The sequence below is a fragment of the Leucopleurus acutus genome (genome assembly GCF_964270905.1).
Source record: "Leucopleurus acutus genome assembly, chromosome: 2".
NCBI classification, from domain to species: Eukaryota; Metazoa; Chordata; class Mammalia; order Artiodactyla; family Delphinidae; genus Leucopleurus; species Leucopleurus acutus.
The window spans coordinates 75,729,153-75,748,191 of NC_139143.1; the positions used below are offsets into that span (position 1 = coordinate 75,729,153).

Consider the following 19,039-nt stretch of genomic DNA (forward strand, 5'->3'; position numbering starts at 1 on the left):
TGCATTAAACAATAGAGCAGTTGGTTGTTCTTTCATGTAGAAGAGCTCTGGAGGCAGGTGGCCCAGGGCTGATATAGTCAGCTGCAAGATGTCCTTAGTGATGTCCATCCTCAAAATCCCCTCATGATCACAAGATGACTGCTCAGCTCCAGCCATCCTGTCCATATTCTCCTGGCCAGAGAAATGAGGAAGAGTGCAAAAGATGCCTTCCAGCTGAGTCAGCCCCAAGCCTTAAGAAACTTCTCCAAAAGCTCTTCCCACCAACTTCTACTTATACCCTACCAACCAGAACTTAGTCCCATGACCACTCCCACAAAACCAGTGTCTCATTAAGTCAGGAGCAGGGAGACAGGGGACTTGGGTAATCACTTGGAAGTCTCTGCCACAAAGTGCAAAGTGATGATTGGGAAAGAAAGATTAATTCTGAATGAAAAGGTCTGGGAGTATTTCCTTGGGGTCCTGAGATTTTAGCCAGGCCTTGAAAAATGGGTTGATTTCAAGAAATAGCTATATGGGTGTGGGGGGTGGGGGGAAGAGAATGGCCTTCCAGACAGAGAAAACAGTCTGAGCAAAGACCCAGAAGCTCAGGAGAGCCAAGAAGTTCAGGAGTCAACCAAGTGCCTGGAGTACCGGGGGTGTCGGCGCTGGAGGGTGGAGCAAAAGAGAGAAGAATGCTGAGCTGGGTCAAGTCGATTTGAGTTCTCAGTGCCAGGCCAAGGACTTTGGACTTTATTCTGGATTCGTTAGGGAGGGCTTGGGGCAGTTTGTTCTAACAGCATAAGTAAAAGCAGTCATGATTCATCCTGAGGTATGCAGTTTGGTCCTCAACCTTCATGTCCCAGCCACATGGACCTCACTAGAAACAACTGATACCAGATCTAAGTCACCCAGCATCCCCAGACCAGAGCTGAGAGGACAGCTGCACTCTCTGAGAAGTATAGCATGGAGGTTAGAGACAGAGTCTGGAGCCAGACTGCCTGGGTTCAAATCCTGCCTCTACCACTTACCTGCTGTGGCCCCTTGGGCAATTTACATAACCTCTCTGTGCCTCAATTTCCCAATCTGTAAATGGACATGATTAAAACTGGTTCCTACCTCAGAGGGCTGATGAGGAGATGAACAATGCCTGGCTCTTAGGAAGTGTTTTTAGGATTAGCTGTTGTTATTAGTATGGCCTTGGCTCCAGCATTGTCTCTGCCTGACCACTGCCCCTCTGACCAGTGACCTGACCTTCCCTTGTGTCCCCTCTGAGGAGCAGTATGAAGAGAGGTTTCTGCAGGAAGAAACCGTGTCCCAGCAGATCAACTCCATCAAGCTCCTGCAGACGCGGCCACTGGCTCCACCAGAGGTGGTGAAGCCTCAGCGGCCCCTGCAGAGGCAGGTCCACCTGAGGGGCCGGCCGGCCTCCAAGCCCACCGTCATTCGGGGCATCACCTACTACAAAGCCAAGGACCCTGAGGAGGAGAATGACATCGAAGAGCATCGTGAGTTGGGGTCAGCCAGGGCCACCCCCCCCCCCCCAGAGGCAGGGCAAGGGACAGAGTCACCACTTGGACCCTGTGGAGGTGCACTTCCCGTGAGGCACACACCCTTTTTGCAGTTTGATTACTACTGTGGCCCCGCAGAGCCAGCTCGGTTACCTGAGAATTCCCTGCAGTTACAAACCATCCAGAATTCTTATGGCCTTTCCTCACAACTTGCTGAGCGCCCTGGGGCAAGTCACTTGCCTTCTCTGGGCTTGCAGAGGACCATAAGGCAGAACATGGCTGAGCCAGAAGGGACTTCAGTGCCCTGGAGTCCAGCCCTCCCCATTCGCAGATGAGGACCCTGAGGCAGAGAGGCGAATGCCTCACTCACAGCCACACAGTGGGCTTCTCCCCCCTGTTCCTTCTCCAGGGACCCTGGGCTTCCTGACCGAGACTCCAGCACATGCTGGACCCCTTTTATCTCTGTCCCTCTTATTTTTTCACAGAAAACAGATATTCCCTTTCACCTCATCTTTATCTTGTTTCCCTAATACTTCCTTCTCCTGTGCTCCTCCCTGCCACCGGCCCCTCCTTTTTCTTCTGTCTCTCCCTGCCCAGCACCCCAGGAGGCCCCACTCTTCCTCTGTCTCCACTCTGCCAGAGCGAATGCCAGTTCCTCCCATCAGGTCCTGCTCAGCGGCCTCCTGACTCACGCACCTGCTCTGCCTCTCCCTCCTTACAGTTTCTGCTCACCCAGTCGCTGGCATAATCATTTTCCCATTTTTAACTGTTCGTAGCCTTTTTAAATTATCAACTTCTGGGAGTTCCCTGGTGGTCTAGTGGTTAGGATTCGGCGCTTTCACTGCCATGGCCCGGGTTCAGTCCCTGGTCCGGGAACTGAGATCCCACAAGCTATGCAGCATGGCCAACATAAATAAATAAATAATCGGTTTGTGGGGTTTTTATATTCTGGAACAGGTCCTCTGTCAGTCATACATACTGCAGATATTTTCTTCCTGCCCGTGGCTTGTATTTTCAGTTCCTTAATGGTGTTTCTGATGAGCAGATAAAATCCAATTGACCAATTATGTCTTTTGTGGTTAGACCTCTTTGTGTCCTTCCTAAGAAATCTCTGCCTCTCATATTCCTTCTCTGCTCCAAACCCTGCAGACTGCCCCATTTCACTTGGAATAAAAACTGAAGTCCAGGGGCTTCCCTGGTGGCGCAGTGGTTGAGAGTCCGCCTGCCGATGCAGGGGACACGGGTTCGTGCCCCGGTCCGGGAAGATCCCACATGCCGCAGAGCAGCTGGGCCAGTGAGCCATGGCTGCTGGGCCTGTGCGTCCAGAGCCTGTGCTCTGCATCGGGAGAGGCCACAGCAGTGAGAGGCCCACGTACCACAAAAACAAACAAACAAACAAACAAAAAACTGAAGTCCAAACACAACAGCCAAACGCCACATGACTTGGCTCCCGTGTTCTCTCTGACCTCTGTCCACCTCACTGCTCCTCAGCCTCGGCAGACATGTTCTGGCCCCAGGGCCTTTGCACTGCTGCTATTCCCCCCTAGTATAGTCTTCCCCTGATAGCTGCTTGGCTAACTCCCTCACTCCTTCAAGCCTCTGCTCATTTCTCCATCCCACTGAGGCCCATCTTGACTACTTTATCCATTACTGCAAGTTTCTCTTCCCTTCCCTTCTCCTCACCCTACTAGACTTTTTTTCATAGCACCTTCAAATGTACAATCTGTGTGTTGTTTGGTGTCTCCGCCACTAGATAGAAGCTTTGCGAGGGCAGGATCTTTTTCTTGCTCATTGTTCTTGTGGCATGCTCCATAGATACCTACTGAATGAATGACTAACTTCCTCCCAGGTTTCGTAGCCCGTGGCTGTGCGTCCTCTAGGTGGCCCGTGGGTCGCAGGTGGAGGATAGCAGTAGACTATTCAGAGAGACCCTCGAGGAAATACTTCCATCTGTGCTCCTTTTCACCTGCTTCTTCTAAATCCCACCTGGGCTCTATCTCTAAGTCAGGGCATCATGTTGAGGAAAGAAACCCTCATTAATCTGCCACATACCACATGCCCCCAGTTCCTCTCCCCCAGTCACAAATGCACCTGTGTTTGTTTCCCAGAAGACGAGTTTTTCAGCGGTGAACACGGAATGGATTTGCTGATTGAAGATCAGCTTCTGAGACACAACCACCTGCTGACCAGTGCCACCCGGAGGCCAGTAGCCACCCGGCACAATGCTGCTGTGACAACTGATGCTGGCGCTCAGACCACAGCCCTGCTTTCTGCACAGCCGCAGGCCTCGACCTCAGCTGCCAGCATCCCTGACCCTACTCTCTCTGCCTCAGTTGAAAAATTCTCAACACCACTCCAGACCACCTCAGTGCTTCCCAAACCCACAGGGGAGGCATTCCTTAAACCTTTTACTCAGGTACCAGCCACGACCGTGGCCCACACAGCCACCCAGCGACCTCCAGCCTCAGCGCCTCCATCAGGGGCTCCCGAGGATGCATTTGTAGAGGCTACGCACACAGCCCCGGTGCCTCCCCCGCCCGTCAGGACAGACTCACTGGGGAAAGATGCCACTGCTGGGCAGGGCACAGCTCCCCTTAGCCCCACCCTGAGCCCCGAGGAAGAAGATGACATACGGAATGTCATAGGTGAGTTCATTCTACCTGGCTTGGGTCTCCTGCTCAAGTGAAGGGCAGAGCCTGGAAATGGCTTGAAAGGAGAGGGAGGATTCAGATGGTCCAACTGCTTCATAAAGAAAGGCAAGTGGAGTTAGGCCTTGGCCGATGATCGGTTTTAACATCTAGGGTCTATGTATTCAAAATGTGCTGCTGATAAGAGTGGGAAACTCCTTTCTAAAATATAAGTAAACTGGGGCTTCCCTGGTGGCGCAGTGGTTGAGAGTCCGCCTGCCGATGCAGGGGACACGGGTTCGTTTCCCGGTCCGGGAAGATCCCACATGCCGCGGAGCAGCTGGGCCCGTGAGCCGTGGCCACTGAGCCTGCGTGTTCAGAGCCTGTGCTTCGCAACAGGAGAGGCCACAACAGTGAGAGGCCTGCGTACCGCAAAAAAAAAAAAAAAAAAAAAAAAAAAAATTAATTAAATTAAATATAAGTAAATTAATGGAGCCAAGATCTCAGCTTCATTAATAAATTTTATAAACATTTGTCAAGTGCTGGTGTACTAGGCTTTGTGATGGGTATTGGGTATTTGGTTATTTAATGATGGCTAAGTTTTCTGCAGTATGTTTACCAGGCCATGAACTAACAATAGATTCTTATGTGGGCAGAGGGATCCCAGAATAATAAGAATGGGAACAGGGGAATAACCAGTGCAGTGGGCCCCAGGGGAAAATCTCATGAGCTCTCAGCCTTAGAAAACATGGAAACACTGTGGCATCATGTGATAAATGCTGTAACAGAGGAATGGAGAAACAGAGACATGAAAGAGGGAGCAGCAGCTTGGCCTGGCTGCTAAGAAGGCTGGGGAAGCTTCTCTAAGGAGGTATCCTTTGAACTGGGTTTTGAAGGATGAATAGGAGTTTTCTTTTTTATTTATTTATTTATGGCTGTGTTGGGTCTTCGTTTCTGTGCGAGGGCTTTCTCTAGTTGTGGTGAGCAGGGGCCACTCTTCATCGCAGTGCGCGGGCCTCTCACAGTCGCGGCCTCTCTTGTTGCGGAGCACAAGCTCCAGACGCGCAGGCTCGGTAGCTGTGGCTCACGGGCCTAGTTGCTCCACGGCATGTGGGATCCTCCCAGAACCAGGGCTCGAACCCGTGTCCCCTGCATTGGCAGGCAGATTCTCAACCACTGCGCCACCAGGGAAGCCCAAACAGGAGTTTTCTAAGTAGAGAAGTCTTCTGACTATTAGGTCTAAAGGAGCAGGGTATGTTCCAGAAGCACAGAGAATACAGCCCTGTTCTGTGCCTGGGAGCTCCATGTCCACAAGATGACTCTGAGAACAGTAAACTGTGAGAGTGTGTGTGTGTGATGTCGGGGGGCAGCGGGGAGGGGGGGCAAGGAACAACTAGAAAAGGAAATGAGACCTGGCTACATATGTCTCTTCCAACAAGAACTAAACCAAACATTCATACGTCACCATCCATAGTGATTGAGAAATAACACTATTGAATAATAATTTCATTAAAAATATACTTGATTTGACGGAAGATGTGATTTGCCTTATACCTGTCTTGCCCTTCTTCCCATTTTCTGCTCCCTTGGCAGCCTCTTTCCTAATTCCTCCTCGGAATAAGGTGCCAGCTATGCCAGACAGATGGCGGAAGGAGCACCAGCCAGGAGCCAAACGCCTTGTTATAGCCTGGTCTCTGCCGCCGATAGCTGTGTGACCTTGGCCACATCTCTGCCCGTCTGGGTCTCAGAAATTAGAAATTTGCTAAAGACTGCTTTCTCCATTATATTCTGTGTTTCTGCAGTAAGTTTATCAGGCCATGGTATAGCAAGGGATTCCTATTGGGTGAAAAATCCCAGAATAATGGCAAGGAAATAACCAAATGGACCCCAGGGCAAAATCTCATGAACCTTGGCCTGGAGGAAGCTAAGCAAGAAGACAATTCTTGAGCCACAGAGGTCGGGGTGGGAGGAGACAATGTTTTCCTTTTCCTTTCTTTTGCTTCCATGATGGGAGCAAGCTGACCATAGAGTAGAAAAGGTCCATTCCTCACTGCATGGATAATCAATTCTGAAGCTGCGGGTCCTGCTCAATTTCTGTAGAATGCCCCAGGGTCTGAGCAGAGGTTCCCAGTTCCAAACTGGCTCTGGGCAGCCTTGACCGTGCTCATGGGCCAGGCACTCCATCTCCTCTTCTGCCATGGGAATGAGCTCCCCAGGGGGCCCCCATAGCACCACCAATTGGGTAGGAGGGATGGTTCCTCCAGAAACTTAGCTGCCCGCCACCATCCCTCCACAGGTGGATAGAATACTAACAGTGAAGACAGGCTACGGGTACATCTGCACGCCTTGTATGTCCTCAGCGATGGTGTTTGCCAGCCTGGAAGCCTCTTCCCTTGGCGACTTCCTAGCCAGGGGTGGAATTCTCCACTGTCTCCACAATCCACCTGCCTACCCTGGGTGTTGCCACCAGTGGGCTTTTCTGGTGTAACTCCCGACATGCACCTTTCTGGGGTTCTTAGGACGCCACCCCCTCCCTTAGCCTGACTGAGTTGCTGATGCCCAGACGGGAGAAACCCTGTGTCCTAGCCGCTATTTACCTGGTGGTAGGAATGGGAGACAGGGATACATTTTCTCTTGTTGTTCAATATTCTGTTCAACCAGAATAACATTGTAACAGAGGATGTAAGCTTCTGCTTAAAGACTGGCCTGTAAGATTTTTCAGAAGAGCTGGGGTTCTTTTTGTTTTAAAATTTTATTTTATATTGGACTATAGTTGATTAACAATGTTGTGTTAGTTTCGGCTGTACAGCAAAGTGATTTCGTTATACATATACATGTATCTATTCTTTTTCAGATTCTTTTCCCATTTAGGTTATTACAGGATATTGAGCAGAGTTCCCTCTGCTATACTGTAGGTCCTTGTTGGTTATCTATTTTATTTATTTATTTTTTACATCTTTATTGGAGTATAATGGCTTTACAATGGTGTGTTAGTTTCTGCTTTATAACAAAGTGAATCAGTTATACATATACGTATGTTCCCATATCTCTTCCCTCTTGCATCTCCCTCCCTCCCACCCTCCCTATCCCACCCCTCTAGGTGGTCACAAAGCACCGAGCTGATCTCCCTGTGCTATGCAGCTGCTTCCCACTAGCTATCTGTTTTACGTTTGGTAGTGTATATATGTCCATGCCACTCTCTCACTTTGTCACAGCTTACCCTTCCCCATCTCCATATCCTCAAGTCCATTCTCTAGTAGGTCTGTGTCTTTATTCCTGTCTTACCTCTAGGTTCTTCATGACAGTTTTGTTTTCTTAGATTCCATATATATGTGTTAGCATACGGTATTTGGCTTTCTCTTTCTAACTTACTTCACTCTGTATGACAGACTCTAGGTCCATCCACCTCACTACAAATAACTCCATTTCGTTTCTTTTTATGGCTGAGTAATATTCCATTGTATATATATATTCCATTTCCACATCTTCTGTATCCATTCATCCGATGATGGACACTTAGGTTGTTTCCATCTCCTGGCTGTTGTAAATAGAGCTGCAATCAACATTTTGGTACATGACTCTTTTTGAATTCTGGTTTTCTCAGGGTATATGCTCAGTAGTGGGATTGCTGGGTCATATGGTAGTTCTATTTGTAGTTTTTTAAGGAACCTCCATACTGTTCTCCATAGTGGCTGTACCAAGTCACATTCCCACCAGCAGTGCAAGAGTGTTCCCTTTTCTCCACACCTTCTCCAGCATTTATTGTTTCTAGATTTTTTTGATGATGGCCATTCTGACTGGTGTGAGATGATATCTCATTGTAGTTTTTTTTTTTGCGGTACACGGGCCTCTCGCTGTTGTGGCCTCTCCCGTTGCGGAGCACAGGCTCTGGACACGCAGGCTCAGTGGCCATGGCTCACGGGCCCAGCCGCTCCGCGGCATCTGGGATCTTCCCGGACCGGGGCATGAACCCACGTCCCCTGCATCAACAGGCAGACTCTCAACCACTGCGCCACCAGGGAAGCCCTCATTGTAGTTTTGATTTGCATTTCTCTAATGATTAATGATGTTGAGCATTCTTTCATGTGTTTGTTGGTAATCTATGTATCTTCTTTGGAGAAATGTCTATTTAGGTCTTCTGCCCATTTTTGGATTGGGTTGTTTGTTTTTTTGTTATTGAGCTGCATGACCTGCTTGCAAATTTTGGAGATTAATCCTTTGTCAGTTGCTTCATTTGCAAATATTTTCTCCCATTCTCAGGGTTATCTTTTGGTCTTGTTTATGGTTTCCTTTGCTGTGCAAAAGCTTTGAAGTTTCATTAGGTCCCATTTGTTTATTTTTGTTTTTATTTCCATTTCTCTAGGAGGTGGGTGCAAAAGAATCTTGCTGTGATTTATGTCATAGAGTGTTCTGCCTATGTTTTCCTCTAAGAGTTTGATAGTTTCTGGCCTTACATTTAGGTCTTTAATCCATTTTGAGCTTATTATTGTGTATGGTGTTAGGGAGTGATCTAATCTCATACTTTTACATGTACCTGTCCAGTTTTCCCAGCACCACTTATTGAAGAGGCTGTCCTTTCTCCACTGTACATTCCTGCCTCCTTTATCAAAGATAAGGTGCCCATATGTGTGTGGGTTTATCTCTGGGCTTTCTATCCTGTTCCATTGATCTATATTTCTGTTTTTGTGCCAGTACCATACTGCCTTGATTACTGTAGCTTTGTAGTATAGTCTGAAGTCCAGGAGGCTGATTCCTCCAGCTCTGTTTTTCTTTCTCAAGATTACTTTGGCTATTCGGGGTCTTTTGTGTTTCCATACAAATTGTGAAGTTTTTTGTTCTAGTTCTGTGAAAAATGCCATTGGTAGTTTGATAGGGATTGCATTGAATCTGTAGATTGCTTTAGGTAGTAGAGTCCTTTTCACAATGTTGATTCTTCCAATCCAAGAACATGGTATATCTCTCCATCTATTTGTATCATCTTTAATTTCTTTCATCAGTGTCTTATAATTTTCTGCGTACAGGTCTTTTGTCTCCTTAGGTAGGTTTATTCCTAGATATTTTATTCTTTATGTTGCAATGGTAAATGGGAGTGTTTTCTTGATTTCACTTTCAGATTTTTCATCATTACTGTATAGGAATGCCAGAGATTTCTTTGTGTTAATTTTGTATACTGCTACTTTACCAAATTCATTGATTAGCTCTAGTAGTTTTCTGGTAGCATCTTTAGGATTCTCTATGTATAGTATCATGTCATCTGCAAACAGTGACAGCTTTACTTCTTCTTTTCCGATTTGGATTCCTTTTATTTCCTTTTCTTCTCTGATTGCTGTGGCTAAAACTTCCAAAACTATGTTGAATAAGAGTGGTGAGAGTGGGAAACCTTGTCTTGTTCCTGATCTTAGTGGAAATGCTTTCAGTTTTTCACCATTGAAGATGACGTTGGCTGTGCGTTTGTCATATATGGTTATCTATTTTAAATAGAGCAGTGTGTACACGTCAATGCCAAACTCCCAATTTATCCCTCCCCTCAACCTTCCGCCCTGATAACCATACATTCATTCTCTGTGAGTCTGTTTCTATTTTGTAAATAAGTTCATTTGTATCCTTTTTTTTTTAGATTCCGCATATAAGCGATATCATATGATATTTGTCTTTCTCTGTCTGACTTATTTCACTTAGCATGAGAATCTCCAGGTTCATCCGTGTTGCTGCAGATGGCATTATTTCATTCTTTTTAGTGGCTGAGTAATATTCCATTGTCTATACGTACCACATCTTCTTTATCCATTCATCTATCTTACACAGAGGATGTAAGCTTCTGCTTAAAGACTGGCCTGTAGGATTTTTCAAAAGAGCTGAAGTTCTTGCCTTTTATGTCTACTGCAGAAAAAAAAACACAGAGACGTGGACACAGATATAAGGGCTTCTTCAAATACCAAGGGATGATAAGAGGGGGTGGCACAGAGAGAAGGGTGGCTGTTTAGGCAATGTGGAGTCTTGGCAAGTTTTTTCAGGAATCACTTTTAATCATGTACCACTGTCAGGTGCTTCTCTCAGGCTGCTGTTAGTGTGGATGGGAGTTCTTTTCTGGAACCTTCTCTGCAGACTTCCTGCCTGCCTGTGCCTGGCCGAGTAGGACTACATGTAGTCATCATTTAAATAAAAGTCATTTGGCTGAAACCAACACAGACCACTGATTTGTTGCCTGTGAAAGGTTGCTTGCTGTTTACTGAGCCTGGCAATTTTGACTTTGAGCTGTCTGAGTGTTTTTAAATGGGGCTGCTTTTAAAAGGAATAGCCTATCCCATGGTTTCTAAACCTGGGTTTGTAATACCCTAAAAGGTCCACCATTTTCCTCAGGGGAATTGTCAAACTCTCAGAAATTCCCAAAACAAGCAAATTGGAATTAACTTTTGGCCAAAGCATAGTAGCTCTAGGACAGGAAAGGAAAAATGCCGTCAGTGATGGGAGCCGGGGCTCGGGAAGGGAAGGGACGGGACAGGAGCAGTCACCATCCTCAGTGTCTGGGAGAGGTCTGCTCAGCCTACCGCAGAGGAAGAGGACACGTGCCACGTTGCCAAGGCTTTGCAGAGTCCCATACTTTAAGGACTGCAACTCCTATTGCACGTTTTAGAAGAGGCTGCTTTGGGGTGGGGGTTGGGAGTGGAAAGGAGCAGACAAAGAGGACAGTCAGGACGACAGCACTACCAGAGAGCCTGTCTCGTGGTCGAACCTAGGCCATATGATTGGCTAAAGACTGTCTCCTTCACAGAGTATACCACCTTAACAATCCCCGAGGCCTGGCCAGCCACTGGCTGTGGGCACGAGACAGCCAGCCGGCCTGCCACATGTCAGCGGGCCTGGTCTGAGGCAGCCTGGTGCTGGCATGGGCAGGGGCAGGGCTAGCCAAATCCTCCACGGCACCCAGCCTCGGGACCAAGAAGTGTCCCAGTTGGCTGCCCTGAGTCACCTGACAGGCCGCTTTCCCAACCCCCAACTCCACAGACACACTCTGCTCTCAGTCTCTTTGCTGGGGCACCTCACCAGCCCCCTGAAACCACGAGGAACTTCAGTCAGAACACAGAGGCCGCTGGCTCTAGAAACAAGGCGAGAAAGTGGAGACGTTCCTTGTAAATGGATAAGGAATAAAGTCTGTGCCTCTCTGCAAGGATGAAGCGTCCACTCCTAATTCACTCAGCCCCACGCCGTGCTGGCTGTGAAAGGGGGTGAGCTCTGGTTACATCTGCAGAGGGGTCACCGTGAGGGGGATACGGGTGACTAAAGTGGCCAGGGCTGGCAAGCGGCAAGGTATGCAGTCCAGTGGAGACTGTCTTTGGTTCTGAGGGTGGAGCTCCATTTCCGAGTGTGGTCCCCAGGGCAGAGCTGACCGCATGAGCCTGTGCGGGCATGGGGGGTGGGAGGTCAGGGGGATTAAAGAACGCCCATCGCCCTGGCATACACAGGGCAACATAAGGGAGAGGAGCCTGCTGATGAAGGGAGTGGGACGTTGGGACTTATATCTAAAAGCGGTACAGAAGGTTCTAAGCGGGGGGACTACATTCAGATTTGTCAATTTAAGGAAAGTACTGGGTCCTGATGATGCGCAGGTTCTGTAGGTGTTGGTCGTGCAAAGGCAGATGAGGCAGCATCCCTGACCTGGAGTTGCCACAAGCTTGTATACGAGACACATAAACACCATTTCAACTCAGGGTGGTGAGTGAATGCATAGGGTGCTTTGGGGTCAGAGACACTCTCTTCTGAAAAAAGAAGCTGACCTAGCTGTCTTGAGGAATGAGGAAAAAACAGCCAGGAAGGAAGGTAGCACTGCAGTGAGAAGGACCAGAGCCGCAAGAGCCCCAGGAGTGAACCAGTGTGGTCAGGGCCAACTATGCATGTTGTAGAGCCCAGGGCAAAATGAAAACATAGAGCCCGTCGTTCAAAGAGCAGGAGAAAAGTGCCATTGAAGGTAGTCAGTATAAAGCTGTTTCCTTTCTTCTGTCTCTCTCACTTGGTTTTTTTCTTTGGATTTCATGCGATTGTTAAGTAAAGGAATATTAAAAACTTGAGGGCTTCCCTGGTGGCGCAGTGGTTGGGAGTCCGCCTGCCGATGCGGGGGACACGGGTTCGTGCCCCGGTCCGGGAGGATCCCGCATGCCGCGGGGCTGCTGGGCCCGTGGGCCGTGGCCGCTGGGCCTGTGCGGCCGCAGCGGTGAGAGGCCCACGTACCGCAAAAAAGAAAAAAAAAAAACTTGACTAGCATGAATTTTATCATATTGTGCACTGCCAGTTTTCAATGCAAAGGTCAGATTATTTAACTCATGTGGAATCCACCAAATGACAGTTGGTATTTCATGGCTCCTACATTCGTATGCATTTTGTGCCTAGCAGACCAGTGGAAACACTTACACAAAACTTAACTCATCTGTTTCTGTTTCACTTCTTAATATGAGTACACTTTACCAGCTTTTGTTCACTCCCTACTTTTGCCTTACTGAGTAAGGAAGACTAAAAAGAAAAGGAACTATGAGTTGCCCTATCTTTCCCTTTTCGATGTCATTTTCAGCATGAGTTGTTGGCTAATATGAGGAAATAACACCAGTAAGAAAGAATATGATAGGGTTATTTGGTTATTTATGCTTCTTAGAATACGACTGCCTTCTTTCTGCGTTCCAAACAAGTTCTGTTTCAAATGGAAATTGTGGCCTCTGGGGCTGTCGGGTCGCACTTACTCAGCCATAGGGACAACACACCTGCCTTGTCTTCACTTTGAGTCTCGCTGGACTCCCACGCGCAGTGGGTCCACCTGTGTTCACTGGGCATAGCAAATGCTGCAGAGGTGGAGGGAAAGGGCAGAGAGATGAAGAGGTGGGAGACAGCGACCAATGGGTGTGCGGTGGAAGAGAGGGGGACATCAGGGAGGACCACAAGGCTCCTGGCTTGGTTAACGGTGTGCCATGCCTTTCTCCAGGACAGGAAGTACAGGAGGAACAGGCTGTGAATTGAAGCAGATGAATTCCATTTTTTTTTTTTTTTTTTTTGCTGTACGTGGGCCTCTCACTGTCGTGGCCTCTTCCGTTGCGGAGCACAGGCCCCGGACACGCAGGCTCAGCGGCCATGGCTCACGGGCCCAGCTGCTGCGCGGCATGTGGGATCTTCCCGGACCGGGGCATGAACCCGTGTCCCCTGCATCGGCAGGCGGACTCTCAACCACTGCGCCACCAGGGAAGCCCCCAGATGAATTCCATTTTTAATCCATTAAGTCTGAGGAATCAGGAGGACACACAGGAGAGAAATGTCTAGTAGGGGTTGGATGTCTGGTGCTCAGAAACAAACGCCGGGCTGTATAAGAGCTGAGTGGGCCCAGGGAACACAGGAAGAACAAGAAGATAAGGGGCTAAAAGTGGGGCTCTAAGGGATAACATCTGAAAGGTGGGCAGAAAGAGAACCAGCCAGAGGCAGTATGACCAGGGGATGAGCGGGGACCAGGAGAGTGGGGTGTGAAAGCCCAGTGAGCGAGGGAGGTGGGGGGAGGTGGGCTTCAGACAAAAGACAGGCTTGACTAGAATAAAAAGACCAGAGAGCATCCCTGATGGACAGGGTGTAAGCATTTAAGGCGGCCATCAGGGGAGCAGTTGAGGAGTGTGTGGGCTCCCCTGCACCCTGCAGGGGAGGCCTGCTGCGTGAACACTGGGGAGCCCCAGAGGGCATGGGAGCCTCTTATTTGCTGATTTCTTTGTGTTAGATGGCAAGATTTGAGCAGGTTTATATGCCGAGAGGAAGAGTCCCTACTTTTCAGACCCCGGGGACCTTTGATGCAGGGCCAACTATCTCCCAGGACTATCGATGACTAAATGAGTTAATACATAGAGATGGCTTAGGAGGTGTTCCCCGTCACCATGCTTCGGGGGAACACCTCTAAGATGAGTTGCAGGCAGCACTCTCTTTTCTCTTCAGTGCCTTCGAACTATCTCACTCCCTTCTCTCATTACCCTTGAAGAGGAGTAGACAGGCTGCATCTTCTCTCCAAGGCTGACAGTTTGCTGCCAAGGGTGGGAGCATCTGAATGGCCCCAGATTCTCAGACCTGGGTCTGGGCCTCATGGTTTACTGATCTCCCTTGAACCTGTCTTCAAATGCTCTCAAACCACACTTGTCTGTCCCACTGTTCCTGCCTGTGCTGGACCACCCTGTGGGCTGCCGGCATTTGCTCTGAGGGCATGTGGAGGTACAGCCTGAGGTCCCGGTTATCAGGACTTTGAAGCTGTAAGCTGGGACTCCCCTCTTCCTACAGAAATAAAGATGCCAGAAGCTGACTCCATCTGTATTAGTTTCCTATGCCTCCTGTAACAAATTACCACAAACTTAATGGCTTAAACAATAGAAATTTATTCTCTAATAGTTCTGGAGGCCTGAAGGCTGAAGTGAGTCTTATAGGACTAAAATCAAGGTGTCAGAAGGCTGGTTCCTTCCTGAAGCTCCAAGAGATAGTCCATTTCTTGGTCTTTTCTAGCTTCAGGTGGCTGCCAGCATTCCTTGGCTTGTGGCCTCATCACTTCCATCATCAGGTTGCCTCCTCTTCTGTAGTCAAATCTCCCTCTGCCTCCCTGTCATGAGGATACTTGTGATTGCAGTTAGGACCCACCTGGATAATACAAGATAGTCCCCCTATCGCAATATAGTCTCTTTTGCCATATAAGGTCACCTTCACAGGTTCCAGGGATTAGGACCTGGTTACCTTTGGAAGCCATGATTCAGCCTACCATACCATCATCAGAGTGCATTCTCCAAGCGCTCTTGTCAAGTAGGTAGGGCATATATTATACTTGTTTTACTGTGGAAGAAATTAAAGCTCTGTGACCTTTTCAAAGAAACACAGACTTTGGAGTCAGTAGCAGGGCGAAGACCAATGTCAGGCCTCTGTCTGCAAACCCGGGGCACATTCTATAGCCTCATGTTAAGCCCCTCTCATTGCGGAGCCTTAGTGCTGAGACAGGACCCTGCAGGGATTTGGGGGGGCTGCCTGGGGCAACGCGTTACATCGAAACTCAGATGAGTCCTGGCTTCCAGGAGCTCATCTGCAGTTTCCATATCTGGGTAGGGAGGTGGCATAGCCATGGCAGAAACCCCTGGCCTCGCACAGCCCTTTGTGGGGCTCTGGGCATGGGTGGGGGGCTGCCTCTCAGACAGGGAGTTGATGTCCTCACTGGGCTTTTCCAGGGGAAGGGGGCACATAAAAATGCCCCTCCCTAGGGATGGCACGCTAGGGCTCACCTCAGTTCTAAGGAAGCGCAGCTTCTCCACTGGCAAGCCAGGGCCCTGCTCAGCGCCAGGGAATGAGATATTTTCCATCAGACCTCTGTTGCCTGGCCTCAGCCAGAGCCATCTACTTTATTGTCTCGAGCAGATGAACTCAGATGTGGGGGAATGAGGCTTTGGCTGGTAGGCTCTGTTGTTTGTCTTACAGAGGCCAAAACCCTCTCCTCTCTGTCGGACCAGGACCTAATAAACCCCACACGGAGATGCCTGAGCCCTGCCAATTGCACCCAACTGTGGGCCCTGCCTGAGAAACAATGTTTATCCTACTTTCAGACGCCTGGCTGCCCCAGGCCCGGGGCCAAGGGCACAGCGCCTGCCCTGTCCTGCCAGCTCAGACCGCTATGGGGGAGCAGAACGGATAGAACAGACTGCAACAATTTGGAAGTGGGTGTGGCCTGGAGTTTAGAGAACCCTGAACCTGAATTGTAGCCCCTTACTCTTTGGTTCCACGTGACTGTCAGGGACAAGTTACTCTCATCACCGTCGCCCATCTGTGCACCAGTCTTGATGGCAGTGGGGGGGGGGGGTATTCTGCGGGTCCCAGCTGCCAGGAAGAGTAGGAGGAAGTTGTAAAGCCTGGATTAATCTGCTTCTCCCACTGCCCCCTCCATTGTCCTCTTCTCATCTGCTTCATAACCCACTATTGCAGAGACAGAAAGAGCACGTGCTCTCTGTAGTCACATGTTATTTCAGGATCATTCAGGGCCATGTTCAATAATAATACTGCATAGTAAGCATGCAGGCAGGCTTTCAACTTGATTTAGAACCCAGCATGGTTCTAGTGGTCTTTTACGGCCTCTCATGGGCACCAGGTCTCTCCAAAGAGTCACTCAGGATGGCATTGCAGAGTTCCTGTCCCCTTAAAGCAGACTTGACCTTTGAAGGAGTCTCCTACAGCCAGAGTAAACTCCTTATGTGGGAACTTGGTCCCCGGCCCCTCCAGTTTCCCAGAAGGGGGCCCTGGCATCCTACCCACAGAGGCAGAGGCTTGAGGACAGCTCTCTAGGACCCAGAAGGTGGGCCTCAGGGACGTGGCATGCACTGCGCAGTCAGGGCTGGTCTCTGCTGGTGGCCTGGGCCAAGCCCCTTGGGGTAGCTCAGTGGCTGGTGGAGCTCCACGTTCCTGGTCATACCCGTAAAGTCCTCTCCTCTGGTCACACTTCTCATGCTGCCGTGCATTCATCCCAGTTTCAGAACATCTGCTCAGTGCCTGTGGCCTGCCAGACACCGTGTATTCTGAGGACTGAGGACACAAAGAGGAAAGCCACAGACCCTGCTCCGTGGGGCTTATGCTCTGGATGGGGGTGGCTTTGAATCAGGAGAGAGATGCACAAACACTGTTGAGATATAAGATGACATGTCCTGTAAGAGAGGTACATTCACAGTACTATGGGAGCAGGATGGAATCCAGTAAAAGGCTAGAATGGTTTTTCAGAGGAGGATGTGGTGTCAGAAAAGGGCATTGGAGCTTAGCTCCTTGAGGGATGAGTTTGTAGGATTGAGAAGTAAGAGGACAGCCAGAGCAAAGCATGGTGGCATGAAAGTGGCCCAGGATGGTGACAGTAGATGGCTTCATAGGAGTAGAATATAGGATAGATGAGAGGAATAGCAGGGGATGATGCTGAGAAAATGTCTGGCGTCAGGTTGGCTATACAGGGCCGTAGGAGCCTGCCGAGGAGTTCAGACTCCAGGTGGCAGAGCTGGCAAGGGTTTTAGGGGCGGGGCGTTCTTCAATCATCCCAACCTCTCCATCCACCTCTCCTCCATCAGGAAGGTGCAAGGACACCCTCTCCACAATCACGGGGCCAACCACGCAGAACACATACGGGCGGAACGAAGGGGCCTGGATGAAGGACCCCCTGGCCAAAGATGAGCGGATTTACGTAACCAATTATTACTATGGCAACACCCTGGTAGAGTTCCGGAACCTGGAGAACTTCAAACAAGGTACGTGATATGGGTCCACCATAGGGGGGCTCCTCCTTCCCCACTGTCCTCTGTTTTAATCATGGCCAGCTCTCTTAGGGTGGAGACAGTGGACAAGAAGGGCAACGCCTTCTCTGGTAGCAGGATGTCCCTCTTCCACACTCCCTCACATTCTCTGCTCTCTCATCTCTCAGCCCTGCCCCTCCTTCCCAGTCCCTGGGACATGGGACAACCCAGAGTCTGGTCCAGAAAACAGTAGTGATACATCCTCCCTTTCCCGTGGCCCTTGACAGTTTACAAACCACGCTCATTACATTAGCCCTCTGGATCCTTGAAACAGCTCAGCGAGGGGAGTGGAAATCGTTATTTCTAAATGACAGACGAGGATGCTCTACAGAACTAGAAAGTGGCAGAACCAAGACACAAACTGTGGGCTCCAGACCTCAAGCCAATGGCATGTCCCATCTCTCTGGGCTGCCCCCTCCATGCCTGACAGGTTGTCTCTGCACCGTTGCCCTCAAGCCTTCTGCCTTCTCACTGCCCACAGGTCGCTGGAGCAATTCCTACAAGCTCCCCTACAGCTGGATCGGCACGGGCCACGTGGTGTACAATGGTGCCTTCTACTACAACCGGGCCTTCACCCGCAACATCATCAAGTATGACCTGAAGCAGCGCTATGTGGCCGCCTGGGCCATGCTCCACGACGTGGCCTATGAGGAGGCCACGCCCTGGAGGTGGCAGGGCCACTCGGACGTGGACTTTGCTGTGGATGAGAATGGCCTGTGGCTCATCTACCCGGCCCTGGACGACGAGGGCTTCAGCCAGGAGGTCATCGTCCTGAGCAAGCTCAACGCCGTGGACCTGAGCACACACAAGGAGACCACGTGGCGCACGGGGCTCCGGCGGAACTTCTATGGCAACTGCTTCGTCATCTGTGGGGTGCTGTACGCCGTGGACAGCTACAACCAGCGCAATGCCAACATCTCCTACGCCTTTGACACCCACACCAACACGCAGATCATCCCCAGGCTGCTGTTCGAGAATGAGTATTCCTACACTACCCAGATAGACTACAACCCCAAGGACCGCCTGCTCTACGCCTGGGACAATGGCCACCAGGTCACCTACCATGTCATCTTTGCCTACTGACACTCCTGTCCCCAGAAGCAGAAGTGCAGAGGGGCTACTGGCACCTTGTGTGTGTGTGTGTGTGTGTGTGTGTGTGTGTGTGTGGGTGTGTGTTGTTTAAAAAATATATATTATTTTGTATAATATTGCCAATGTAAAATGACAATTTGGGTCTATTTTTTTTATACGGATTGTAGATCAATCCATACGTGTATGTGCTGGTCTCATCCTCCATGGTTTATATTTTTGTGCGAATGAACTTCTCCTTTTGACCAGTAACCACCTTCCTTCAAACCCCCAACCCCCTCCAGCTCCCCATCTCGATCTGAGAAGGTTTCTTCATCTGGGTCTTGCAGGCAGCTGGCACCAGAAGCAGGAGTGAAGGAGGCAAGAAAGAAGTGCTAAGGGGATGGAAAAACTGTTTTATGTGTTAGAGAAGTTTTTCTAAAAACCCAGAAATAAATGCTTTTTTTTTAATAAAGGAGAAATTTAAAATCACCCCCCAGTGCGTTTTTGTTTAGCCCTGATATGACTGGCAGGATTAGATCCCTCCCCC

General features: G+C 49.5%; 1 protein-coding gene across 3 annotated transcripts in view; it reads left to right on the forward strand.

Annotated features, from left to right (window-relative positions):
* The window catches only part of OLFML2B (olfactomedin like 2B), a gene marked incomplete at its 3' end in the record, with an annotated part of 40,493 nt that extends 21,989 nt beyond the window's left edge, over positions 1-18,504 (forward strand). The window contains exons 5-8 of one of the 3 annotated variants that reach the window (XM_082833395.1): positions 1,253-1,484; positions 3,596-4,132; positions 17,200-17,376; positions 17,903-18,504. In XM_082833395.1, the coding sequence (XP_082689521.1) occupies positions 1,253-1,484; positions 3,596-4,132; positions 17,200-17,376; positions 17,903-18,504 (1,548 nt within the window). The remainder of the gene's footprint in view (positions 1-1,252; positions 1,485-3,595; positions 4,133-17,199; positions 17,377-17,902) is intronic. The other 2 variants (XM_082833396.1, XM_082833397.1) reach the window with 2 other exon arrangements.
* Positions 18,505-19,039: the final 535 nt, after the last annotated feature.